This window comes from Eriocheir sinensis, chromosome 51 (assembly GCF_024679095.1).
Source record: "Eriocheir sinensis breed Jianghai 21 chromosome 51, ASM2467909v1, whole genome shotgun sequence".
Taxonomy (NCBI): Eukaryota; Metazoa; Arthropoda; class Malacostraca; order Decapoda; family Varunidae; genus Eriocheir; species Eriocheir sinensis.
The window spans coordinates 3,032,913-3,046,052 of NC_066559.1; the positions used below are offsets into that span (position 1 = coordinate 3,032,913).

General features: G+C 46.4%; 1 protein-coding gene across 2 annotated transcripts in view; it reads left to right on the forward strand.

Annotated features, from left to right (window-relative positions):
* Positions 1 to 11,880, forward strand: part of LOC126982538 (solute carrier family 35 member F2-like) — an 85,644-nt gene extending 73,764 nt beyond the window's left edge. The window contains exons 6-10 of one of the 2 annotated variants that reach the window (XM_050834677.1): positions 2,075 to 2,285; positions 3,644 to 3,747; positions 9,106 to 9,287; positions 9,621 to 9,813; positions 11,074 to 11,880. In XM_050834677.1, the coding sequence (XP_050690634.1) occupies positions 2,075 to 2,285; positions 3,644 to 3,747; positions 9,106 to 9,287; positions 9,621 to 9,813; positions 11,074 to 11,125 (742 nt within the window). In that variant the 3' untranslated portion in view covers positions 11,126 to 11,880. The remainder of the gene's footprint in view (positions 1 to 2,074; positions 2,286 to 3,643; positions 3,748 to 9,105; positions 9,288 to 9,620; positions 9,814 to 11,073) is intronic. The other variant, XM_050834678.1, reaches the window with a different exon arrangement.
* Positions 11,881 to 13,140: the final 1,260 nt, after the last annotated feature.

Sequence of the window (13,140 nt, forward strand, 5' to 3'; positions counted from 1 at the left end):
TCTGTTTCTCTGTTCCATTAGTCTGTTTCTCTGTTCCTTTAGTCTGTTTCTCTGTTCCATTAGTCTGTTTCTCTGTTCCATTAGTCTGTTTCTCTGTTCCATTAGTCTGTTTCTCTGTTCCATTAGTCTGTTTCTCTGTTCCATTAGTCTGTTTCTCTGTTCCATTAGTCTGTTTCTCTGTTCCTTTAGTCTGTTTCTCTGTTCCATTAGTCTGTTTCTCTGTTCCATTAGTCTGTTTCTCTGTTCCATTAGTCTATTTCTCTGTTCCATTAGTCTGTTTCTCTGTTCCATTAGTCTGTTTCTCTGTTCCATTAGTCTGTTTCTCTGTTCCATTAGTCTGTTTTTCTGTTCCATTAGTCTGTTTCTTTGTTCCATTAGTCTGTTTCTCTGTTCCATTAGTCTGTTTTTCTGTTCCATTAGTCTATTTCTCTGTTCCATTAGTCTGTGTCTCTGTTCCATTAGTCTGTTTCTCTGTTCCATTAGTCTATTTCTGTTCCATTAGTCTGTTTCTCTGTTCCATTAGTCTCTTTCTCTGTTCCATTAGTCTCTTTCTCTGTTCCATTAGTCTGTGTCTCTGTTCCATTAGTCTGTTTCTCTGTTCCATTAGTCTGTTTCTCTGTTCCATTAGTCTGTTTCTCTGTTCCATTAGTCTGTTTCTCTGTTCCATTAGTCTGTTTCTCTGTTCCATTAGTCTGTTTCTCTGTTCCATTAGTCTGTTTCTCTGTTCCATTAGTCTGTTTCTCTGTTCCATTAGTCTGTTTCTCTGTTCCATTAGTCTGTTTCTCTGTTCCATTAGTCTGTTTCTCTGTTCCATTAGTCTGTTTCTCTGTTCCATTAGTCTGTTTCTCTGTTCCATTAGTCTGTTTCTCTGTTCCATTAGTCTGTTTCTCTGTTCCATTAGTCTGTTTCTCTGTTCCATTAGTCTGTTTCTCTGTTCCATTAGTCTGTTTCTCTGTTCCATTAGTCTGTTTCTCTGTTCCATTAGTCTGTTTCTCTGTTCCATTAGTCTGTTTCTCTGTTCCATTAGTCTGTTTCTCTGTTCCATTAGTCTGTTTCTCTGTTCCATTAGTCTGTTTCTCTGTTCCATTAGTCTGTTTCTCTGTTCCATTAGTCTGTTTCTCTGTTCCATTAGTCTGTTTCTCTGTTCCATTAGTCTGTTTCTCTGTTCCATTAGTCTATTTCTTTGTTCCATTAGTCTGTTTCTCTGTTCCATTAGTCTGTTTCTCTGTTCCATTAGTCTGTTTCTCTGTTCCATTAGTCTGTTTCTCTCCTCCATTAGTCTGTTTCTCTGTTCCATTAGTCTCCCTCTCTGTTCCATTAGTCTCCCTCTCTGTTCCACTGGTCCATTCCTCCGTCCCATTACTGTGTTTTTACCGTGTTTCCTCTCCTTTTTTCTGGTCTGTTCACTCCCATTACCCAAAAAGTTAAGCCTGACGAGTAAATAATTCAACACAAATGTATTAATAAACAAGCGAATTCGTTTATATACCTTTTTACTGATTGTGTTTTATTCCTCGTTTCCCGCGTTAATGAATTATTGTGACGCAACAATGCCAGCACGCACACCTGCCGCTACGGACCTTCCCGACCACCACGAGTGTGAGCGTTGTTACCTTTCTCTCGTGTGCACGGTGCCAGGTGAGGTGCCAGGTGAGGTGCCGCAGAAATGGCCTCTTGCACGGTGACCTTTAGCTCATCGGTGGCTCAGTTGGTTTACTCCCCTGACTTCTACCCAAAAGACCCGGGTTCGATTCCAGGCACTCGGTGGTTTACATTTCGAGGGTTTTCATTGCTTTGTTGCAGTTTCTCTAATCAGCAACACTTGTCAACGCTTTTTTTTTATAGTAAAGGAAACGGCTCAAGGGAAAAAACAATGAAAAAAAGCCCGCAAATCACTGTTCCTATAAAAAAAAGAGTTAAGTTGTCTATCACGTAAGCCTTAACCCTTAAACCCTTTACTCATAAACCTCTAAACCCTAAACTCCTAACCCTTGGACCCTAACCTTTAAATCCCTAGCCCTTACACCCCTACCCCTTCAGTCCCTCGCCTCTAACCTCCCTCCCTCCTCCGCAGAGCCGTCCTGGAGCGCAACGACGTGGGCTCCGTGCGGTGGGACACGTGGCCGGTGCTGGCGCTGGTGGGCGGCTTCAGCGCGGCGCAGTTCCTCTTCTACGTGGTGGCGCCCGCGGTGATCCGGGTGACTTCGGCGACGGCCCTCAACCTGGCGCTCTTCACGGCCGACTTCTACATCCTCATCACCGGTATCGCCCTCTTCAGGTTCAAGGTCAGAGGTGGGGTGTGTAGGGGAGGATGATCTGAGGGTAGTGGGGTGGAGGAAGCGTTGTTGTGTTGGGTAGATGTCGGGGGTAACTGTGGCAGGGTGGGGAGGCTGGGGAGTGTATGTGGAAGAGGATGGTTTGAGTGTGTGGGGTGAGGAAGGGTTGATGAGTTGGGTAGATGTGGCGATGAATGGGTGATTGTGGTATGGGTGAATGTAAGGAAAAAAGGCTGTTAATGGGGGGGTAATGGGAGGGGTGTAGGTTCGGGTAGAGGTGGAGGTGAAGGAGTAAGATTATGGTGTGGGTGAATGTAGGAGAAAAGGTTGTGAAGGGGGGTTATGGGAGGGGTGTAGGTTCGGATAGAGGTGGGGGTGAAGGTTTGTGTGAAGGGGTAAAATTGTTAAGGGGGGGTAATGGGAGGGGTGAAGGTTCGGGTAAGGGTGTGTGTGTGTGTGTGTGTGTGTGTGTGTGTGTGTGTGTGTGTGTGTGTGTGTGTGTGATAACATTATTAGTTTTGTCATTTTGAGTGATTGGTTGGTGTGCGTTTAGTAAAGCGTACACACACACACACACACACACACACACACGCACACACAGACACACAGACAATGGTTCGAGAATAATGCATTTCATTCTCTCATGTAATTAATCTATTGTTATTATTGTTGATTATATTGGTACATTTTCGTTATGGTATCGTATGTACACGTCAATAAATTTCCTCTTCCTCTTGCTCGAAATGCAGGGAAATTATTGTGTGTCGTAATTTAATATATTCTCCACTGAACACCCTTCCACTTGCGCCCATTCCACTTGGTCCCGCCACTTTCACCTCTCCACACACACACACACCTTGGCTGACTCACCCTACAGTCACTCCACACTCCCATCCCACTTCCACTTCACCCTGATCTCCACACACACACAACCTAATCCACCTCATTACACCCCCTCGCCTTCCACCTACAGTTCCATCCCTAGCTCTTCCTCTCCCACCACCCCAACACACACCCCACCCACTTACTTATCCACCCCTTCACACCCCTCCCACACCCACCCCATCATTCACTCCACCACTCACTCCACAATTCAACCCTTTGCTCCTCCTGTCTCATCCACCCCAACACACATCCCACCCTCTTACTTACCCATCCCTTCCCACCCCACCCACTTTCCTACCCACCCCGTCACACCTCTCTCTCACATACCCCGTCACTCACCCCGCCCTCCACCCTCCACCCACAATTCCATCCACCACCAACACCCACCCCACCCATCCCTTCCTATCTCACCCAATTTCTTACCCACCCCGTCACACCTCTTCCACACCCACCCCGCCACTCACGCCGCCCTCCGCCCACAGTTCCACCCGCTGTACTTCCTCTCCTACATCCTGGTGGTCACGGGCGTCATCGTCTTCGTCATCAAGCCCACGCCCATCGCCTCCACCAACCGCGGCTACTACAGGTGGGTGGCAGCACAGGTGAACTGCTCGTTAATTGGTCCAGGTAACGAGGGAGGTAATATTAGTTCAGACTCTCCCCCTTTTCTCCTTCCTCGTTTACCTTCTCTCTCTTTCTCTCCTCTCAGAAGGCAAATAAAGGGGTTTAGGACTGATGCAAGGACGGAAGGACATAAAATAAAATGAGAGGGAAAAATAGGGAGAGGAAAAGATGAAAAATAAAGGTACTAGGTATTATAATTTCAGGCCCTTCCCCCTTTCTCTCCTTCCTCTCCTCCTTCCTCTGTCTCTCCTCTCAAAAGGCAAGTAAGGGGGTGAAGGACTGATGCAAGGAAGAGAAGATAGAGAATTAAATGAAAAGAAGAAATAAAGGGAGAGTATCCAGAAGGCTCCCCACCCGACATTGACTTCTCTTCCTCTGGCTTCTCGTTCTTTTACTTCTGTTGGAGCGGCGTCTTGCGGGCTTTTTTTGTTGGTATTTTTTTTTTTGACCCTTGAACCACCTCCCTTTCTCTAACAGCACAGGAAGCAGCTCAAGGGCAACAAATGGTGTAAAAAAAAGAAGAAGCCCGCTAATCGCTGCTCCCACAAAGAAAAAAATAAAGAGTGGTCAAAAGGGAGGTCAATTTCAGATGGAGAGGCGTCTTGATGCACTCCCTTTTTTTCTTTTCATTTTATTCACTGTCTTTTCTTCCTTGCAGCAGTCCTACACCCCGTTACTTCCTTGCTGCAAAAAAAAAAAGAATGGTTACTGGAGCTGATGTATAATATAGGTCAAAGGCAGAGGTTAGGTAAATATGGATAGACAGGTAACGAGATAAACAGTGAATTAGAGAGTTGTTGAAAGTTCATACCTGAGTGACAGCAGGAAATATTTGCTCACACACCCTTCCTCCCCATCCCATCCTTACCCCCCTCTTTCTCTCTCTCTCTCTCTGAATTCAAGTAAGGAGATTTAGAACTAATGGCATGTGTTTTTATATATAGTTCTAATGAGGAAAGCAAAAAAGAAAAACTGAATATGCCATTACTGCAGCTTTAAGGCGGGGATGTGATAGATTTGTGAGGCAGAGTGGAGGTGTATATACCGAGGGGGGAGGCTCCTCTCTCTTCATTAAATAGTTTCCGTAGTTTTAATTTGTTTTTAATGATCTACGTAAGTAAAGGCAAAGCGAAAACTGGAAGACACTTAAAAATAATGTAACAGCCGACTTAATCAACTGCAGAATTAGTTAATGTTCTTATTTGTCATTTTCTTTATTTCCCTTTTTCTGTCGTTTGTAGTGGATGAATCATTGAGTGTGGTGGATTCTCTTGTTGATGATCAGCTGTGTGGGTCAGGGAGTGGAAACTGGAGTTGCGGCGTCATAACTCAATGTCTCAATCAATCAGTCAGTCAGTCAGCCACCCAGTCAACCAATCGTTCAGTCAATCAATCAATCAGTCAGCCACCCACCCACCCAGTCAATTAACCAGTCAACCAATCGTTCAGTCAGGGAATATATACTTCAACACGTGATGGACTCTCAACTATCTATATATCGAAGTAAAGGTGCTTCAGGAGGTTCAATGCGTTCCTAATGAGTGATTCACAGTGCAGGGAAGGAGCTACGTGGTGTCCTTTGTTCGCTCCCCTTGAAGGTTGAGGCCATTATGTTATCTGTAGCGTCGATTAAGTTGATTAAGTCCATTACGCTCGATGAAAACGTGTAAATCTTGCGAGCGAGGGCTTCCTGCTCCTCCGGGGAAATCACTCTTTATGCAACGCTCGGTGATCATGTCCCGCTTACCTCTCATTGTCACTCAGTCAGTCAGTCAGTTTAATCAGTCAGTCAGTTAGTCATGTCCTTACCTTTCCTTTTCAGTCAGTAAGTCAGTCAGCCAGTCACTCATTCATACATTCAGTTAGTCAGTCAGTTAGTCAGTCAGTCAGTCAGTCAGTCATGTTCTTACCTTTCCTTTTCAGTCAGTAAGTCAGTCAGCCAGTCACTCATTCATACATTCAGTTAGTCAGTCAGTTTAATCAGTCAGTCATGTCCTTACCTTTCCTTGTCAGTTAGTAAGTCAGTCAGCCAGTCATTCATTCATACATTGTCAGTTAGTCGGTCAGTCAGTCAGTCAGTCAGTCATGTTCTTACCTCTCTTTGTCAGTCAGTCAGTCGGTCATTAGCCTCCAAGCGTTGCCGTATCATCGAGAAATAGGAAGAAGAAAAAATTATTATGAGCTGTTTTGGGATGGAATGTTTTTTTGCACTAGAAGAGAATGTAGTGACTGCCTCCTGAGAAAAGAACCCATTCCCTCCCAACACCTTCCCTATCAATACAAATAAATAAGAAATAAGTGTTCCCCCTGCCCCTCAAAAAGTTTAAAAAATGTAGCTTACTGTCTTCACCCTAAAAAGTAAAAGACATATCCCCCCCTTCAATAATACAAACAATATAGTGTCTTCCCCTTAAAACAAAAACAAAATACGCATGTCGGTTTAAGGGTTCTCTCCCACCACAGACTCAAAGGGCAAAAGAGACGGAGATGAGCACCGCCGCCACGCGCACCTATAACACATACTCCCAACCTTACATTTACCTTTACCCTGTCAAAAAAAAAAATATCGTAGTATGTCCCCTTAAAAAAAAAATTCCATTTCCTCCCCCATCGAAAAAAAAATAAATAAATAAATAAATTCCTCCCGTAGAAACAAGCAAAAACTATTCTCCCCGCGCCACCCCTTCAAAAAAATATAACATTCTATGGACCAACATGCATTCCGCCGCCCCATACACACCACGCAGTATATCCCTGATGAAGAACTAATGACATAGGCTTTGGACAGGACACCTCGGAGGGCTGATGGGGAAGAGGGTGTGAAGGGGCAGCAGAAATTAATGGAGGGGAGGAGTGAGGGAAGTAGGGAGAGGGAGAGAGAGAGAGGGGAAGGGCGATTGAGATTGAGATGGGGACGAGGTAAGAGAGGTAAGGGAGAGGGAGAGAGGAGGAGAAGCCTGTGGTTTAGTGAGGCATAACACGCATATGCTCTTGAAGGACGCAAGCAATGTTAATAAAGCTGATCAAAACAAATATGAAACAAACAGACTTACGAGAGAAAAGTCAGAAGCTTAATTCATTCAAAAATCATTCATCATTAATCGCTTTCGTTTTTTTTGTTTTGTTTTTCACTTGATTCAACGTTAATTATCGTCTCTCTCTCTCTCTCTCTCTCTCTCTCTCTCTCTCTCTCTCTCTCTCTCTCTCTCTCTCGCGGGGTTCATCCATACTCATACATGACTCAAACGCGTCTTTCATCTTCGCCCTTCCCCTCCACTTTAAACACCTGTTATTGCTTTCGGCTGTTTAGTAAGCGACATCCTCCCCTCTGATTGGCCCCTCAGGAGGTATATATCGCGAGTTCTGATTGGCTTCCCATTATGTAGGTGGCCTGTGATTGGCTGACTCCCGACACAGAGGGGACGCTTAATTGTTTGTTCTCCTCATGTGTTGACTGACCTCCATCCTATATTGGGACCCCGAGGCTGCCTGTGTGTTGATGGAGCGAGGAGAGGGGAGAGAGAGAGAGGGAGAGAGAGAGAGAAAAGGGATGTGAAAAAAGTAAAAAGAAAAGGAAAGGAAAAGGAGGATGAGGCAAGGAAGGAAAGAGATGTAAAGTAAAGGGGAAGCAAAGTAAGAGAGAGAGAGAGAGAGAGAGAGAGAGAGAGAGAGAGAGAAGCTGAATAAAAACTAAAGACGAAACAAAAATGAGGAATGTTTTCTTTCAATTAAGCTAATGACTCTTCTTTCCATAGATGTTCAGTGCTTACAGACCCCTTAATAAACCTAAACGAAACGGCACCATCATAAACATCCACTAACACGTTACAATTCGGCATGAGTGAATATCGAGGTGGAAGAACAGGCGATCGAGTTTGTTGTAAAAGAAATAAGTCGTGTTCCACTGAAATACTGAAGGAGGAGGATCTTCTTCCTTCTCGTGGTGTAACGCTCGTGAAAATGATTATGATGTAGTCTGATTTTATTTGCCTACTCTTAGATGTAGTGGCATTATTTCTTGTTCGTGACGTGCCATTGATTTCAGTATTTTGAGTGTAGACAGGAATAACCCTTCGCCTAATTATTCTCAAAATGGCACTCCTCTAAGCAGGTCTGGGTGTGAGAGGGACTTGGGAGTTTTTGTAAGCTCCGACCTCCATTCTAGGGCTCAATGCATTCAGGCTGGGAATCGTGCCAATAGGGTACTTGGTTTCATTTCAAGGAGCGTAAGCAATAGAAAGGCTGAAGTCATCCTCAAGCTTTGATTAGTATTAGTTAGACCTCATCTCAATTATGTGGTTTAGTCCTGGTCACCCGACTATAGAATGGTTATCAAAATGTTAGAATCTATGCAGAGAAGGATGACAAAAATTATTCAAGGGGTGAGAAACTTGCCGTGTGTGGGTAGAGATAAACATTTAAATTTCCGTACGCTTGAAAGGCGAAGGTTACGAGGAGACTGGATCGAAGTTTATATAAGGATGAAGGGCTTTAATAAGGGTGATGCTATTAAGGCTTTCGTGATAAGAGAGCCTGGTAGGACACGTAGTAATGGCTGTGTGTTGGATAAATTCAGATTCAGCAAAGACATCGGCAAGAACTGATTTACCAACTGAGTAGTGGATGAGAGTGGATGGATGGAACAGATTTGGCAGTCACATTGTGAGTACCAATACCATAGGAAAAGGTTGGATATATTCATGGATAGTGAGGTTAGGTGGGGTTAGGTTTACAGGAGCTGCCTTGTATAAGCCTACTGGCCTCTTGCGCAGACTCCTTTCGTTCTCATGTATTTATATTCTTAGAAGCAGTCTGGATTAATTTACATTCACAAAGACATTAAGTATTGTGAAACATTCAATCACTTCTTTTTTAAGGCGACGTTGCACATGAGAAAAAATGATCAAACAACAGCTCTTCCTCGTAAGTTTTGTTGCGTAATGAAAAGATCATCCTTGTAAATATCTGTTCAACACATTATTTATCAGTGTCTTTCGCATGGTGGGGAGACAAAAACTGTGCCGCATATGCTAAGGGTGGTCTCATTATAGCAGTATTACATATTTATTTTTGAATGAGAATTTTCTGTTACTGAAGCTCAACATTCTGTTCGCTTTATATTAATTAATTAGCTAGTGCATTGCTGGGAGAATTTAAGATCTGAAGCAAATTTGACACCAAGATTCTTAACACATTGTACGCCTTTAAGCTTGACATCGCACATTATCGAACTTTCTTTTTAGTTCCAACTTACGTGTGTGCACGTGTGTGCGTTCGTCGTGCTCTCCGCATCACTCTCTCATCTCCTCCCCGCCAACAGGGAAATCTCGGTGGGTCGGTCGAGTAGCGGCAACGAGGTGGAGCTGACCACCACGCCGGGCACCGCCACCAGCAGCATGGGCGGCGGGGGCTCCTTCACCGAGTGGCCGCCGCTGCCGCCGGAGGTGCGGGGCTGCCCTGACTACCCCTACCCCCACTCCCACTCCACGGAGTTCAGGCAAGGTGAGTCTAGAGGTTCGGGCGCTGGGCCACTGCAGAACGAAGGCTGGACGAAGGAGAAAGGAAGGTTTTACAGGCGTTATGGATGGGTGGAGGGAAAGGATGGAATGTTAAGAAAAAGCTGAATGAGTGTGGTAAAAGAGATGATGAGACCATTGGAGTCACCGGAGCCGCTGGATGTTTCCCTGCCAGAGATAACCCTTCAACGAGCCTGGCGGGGGTCATCTCGGAGGGTATGAGGTACGTACTCTTGTGTTTGGGGTTATCCTTAAAGTCGCTGGGTTAACAGTCGAGCACACATACAGGGGAGTACTGACGCCTCGCCACCTCTTTCAGGTTCCAAGACGGCGGCGCCGCCTCCGGTCCCTACAGACTACCCCAGCACCCCGCCCTCACCGCCCCAGCAGTTCAGGTCACTGCCCCGCCCCGCCCGTCGGGAGCAATACCCTGTGGGCGGCGGCGGGGCAGGTGGGGGCGGTCAGCGGTCGGCCACTCTCCACCGCCCCGCGCGGGTACGTTTCCAGCTTGAGTAAGGGTCGCTCGCTTCTTGTTGGCTGTGGTGCTGCGTGAGCCCGGGGGCCCCGCCCCCCCCCTGGCGCCCCCGTGCCCCCAAGAGTGCTGCCCGCCGCGCCAGGCCTTCGGGGGCGCCAGGGCGACACACCAGTGGACCCTCACCCTCCCCAGCCTGCCCCCCAGTGTATGAAGGTGTCCCCAGCCAAGGTGTCAGTGTAACCAAGTGTCCCCGTGTCCCCGGCCCCGCCCCCCGGGCTCACACCTGTACTGGCTTTTGCTTTAACACACTGTCGAGTGCACAAACCATCCACCTGTCTCTTACCTGTCCACGGCCGCCCAGGCCACTCACTGACTCACCCGGTGTTTGATTTGCACTAAACAGACAAAATTTGTGCATTCGCCTATAGCCTCATTTGTCCGTCTCTTTTTTGCTTTTGAATTTACTTAATGTGTACTAGACTTTTTTTCCTTTTCTCAAATATAAACGTGTTCACTTTTGTGTGTATTGATTGACTGTTGAGTGTAGCGGTGAGTTGCTGCCACAGTTTCTTAGTCGACTGTTTGGCGTGTCTCACCTTTGTGTTGTGTTGGTTTTCCAGCTTTTTTTCGGGACTAACCTTAGTAATCCTAACCACCTTGTTGTGAGGGCGGCTAAGAAAGTTTCGGGACGCGGCCGGCGGACGACACCTGCCGCTCACTATTCAAGGCGCGTCACCCGGTGGAGGAGGAGCCGCGGCGCCCCCAGGGAGGAGGTGCACGTGGGGGCGTGGAGGCTCCCCCGCCATGAGCCGGGACTGTGGCGCCTCCGAGGGTCTTGAAGAGGTACATCGACCTGCCATCCCGTCACCAGCGATTGACGGGACTCGGGCTGTGGCGGGCGTCGGTGTGTTGGTGCTGTGCCGGCAGCAGCAACTCTGTGCGTGTGAGTCCTGCCAAGGAAAGCGGCGTCGGAAAGTGTGAGTAACGCTATTAGAGACTGAGTGAGAGGCGGAAAGGCGCCGCCGGAGGTAAGTGGCACAGGCAGCAGTGATCGTCTCTCGTGACGGAGGCCCAGTCCCGAAACTTTGCCGCCAACTCGTCTCACCGGCCAGGGGTGAAGGGAGCCTTGGGGGTCCTGTAAAACCGTGACCAAACCTTCACTAAGCCCCCTTCAGTGTCATAAGAGGACCCTGTGTTTGGTGTGCTGGTGCGTCCCTGTTCACTGTGCCCTCCAGTTACTTCTCGCTTCGTCTCGGGAACTCGCTGCTTTCACCTGGCTCTCTTTCTCTTTCCACAGCTCTATCGAGCCAACGGTGCCTCATCCTCTACCCACGAGCTGGGAGATGTGAGGTGTTGAGGGACCCATGCTGAGGCCCGCCGGCTGGTGCTGAGGACACCCTGCCCGCCGCCCGCCCCGAGCTGAGTGCAGCAAGCCAAGGCGACGGGGCTGTAGACTGTAGGCGGCCACTCGACACTTGTTGTGCAGCTGCCGCGTGTATATTGTCTTAGTCTTCCCCTACTGTCTCCAAGGTGCAGCTGAGGGCTCTTCCAGCAGTATTACTCCCCCTTGTAGCCACCGGCCGCTTTACCGATAGTGTTCACGGCGTCTAGAGGCCGCACTCCCCCTCTCTAGAGTTGTTATTAGTCACGCCAGGTTGTCGCGTTTACCGAAGTCGGCCCCGCAAGGCTGGCGTTTTCCTCTGACTCGACGCTTCAGGGCGGTGGAAGGGAAGCTGAAGGAGAGTGTGAAGGAAACGGAAGGAAGGGTTTTGGGAGTGTTTTATGCAGAGTGTACCAAGTTGTGGCGGTGAAGTTCCTCAGGTCGGCATGAAAAGAGAAGGAAAAACGGAAAAGATAACAGAAAGACAGAAGGAAAGACGGAAAAGATAAGAAAAGACGAGATAAGATAAAATAAGAAAAGACAGAAGGAAAGACGGAAAAGATAAGAAAAGACAAGATAAGATAAAATAAGAAAAGACAGAAGGAAAGACGGAAAAGATAAGGACAGACAGAAAGAGGGTGATGTGTGTCTCCACCGTTACCAACTCAAGTCAGATCACGCCACCAGGATGCTCAATGACAGTGAACGCGAGGAGGAGGAGGAGGAAGAAAGAGTGAAGCAGAAAAGGAGAACAGACTGAACGGATAACAGAACAACACTGGTGCATCTTTTGCTTGGAATGAACTTTTGTGTTTGAACTTTATAACGTGTGTTACTACATGACTTTCTTTACCAGTGTGTTCGGTGACTTTGGAAATATGTTTGAAAGATGAGAAAAGAAGAAAAAAAAAAAGAGAGTGAAACAGAAACCATTGTGTTGTCTTTTTGTGAAACTGAAGCACACGACCAGGCGATCTTGTGCGTGCGTGTGTTTGTGTTTGCGTGTATGTAGGGGGTGGGGGGGGGGAATGGTGTCACTGAGGGATTCTGAAACATGATATTTAGATATTTTATTTCATTTGTTTATTTACTTATTTCACCGTGGGGACTGTCACGGTTTTCATAGAGAGTAATGGAGAGTCGTGATCGATTTTCAGCTTGTCTAGTCATCATTGATCTTATTTTTTTAAGGGTACAATTTTTCATCTGTCTGTTGGTTGATTTTCTTACTCGACGAATTTTATGTTGATTTTAGGCTCATCTTTAGGTTTTCTAGTCACCGATTTACATAACATTGCTGCCGCTTTTCTTATCTTTATCTTCATCTTTAGATTCTCAACTCACCCTTTGCTTATTCTTGCTGCCTTCTGCCTCTTCAGTTATCTTTATATTTATCTCAAAGTAAACACTGTCATTATCACTATCTCGTCTGCGCATCTTTATCTTTCATACTTTCCTCATCCGTCTCTTCACCTCATTACTTTCACTCTGGTTTATTAGTCACGGCATATTTAATTTCTTGTAGTTTCATGAGACAATATTTATTTATTAGAAATTATAATATAGTGTGCGATACATTCCGAGTTATGACTGCTGCTGTCGATATTATTATTATCATTATTATTACTGTTATTACCATTATTTTTATTATGATTACAAGCTTATAGTGGGAAAATGCGGTCATCAAAAGTTCAAAACCATCTCTGCTTGCATTAGGTACGTCTCTCTCTCTCTCTCTCTCTCTCTCTCTCTCTCTCTCTCTCTCTCTCTCTCTCACGACCCACATAAATGCTTGTGTCACACTTGGATGCCAAAGGTCCTCCTCAGGCAGTGCAAGGCGGCGGTCGTCTCCTGTTTGTCTCGCAGCGGTACAAGTTTCGTTCCGGTCTGGTATTGGTCGCGTACTGTTTGTTCTTTGTTCGCCGTGTGTGTGTGTGTGTGTGTGTGTGTGTGTGTGTGTGTGTGAAATGGCTAAATACATAA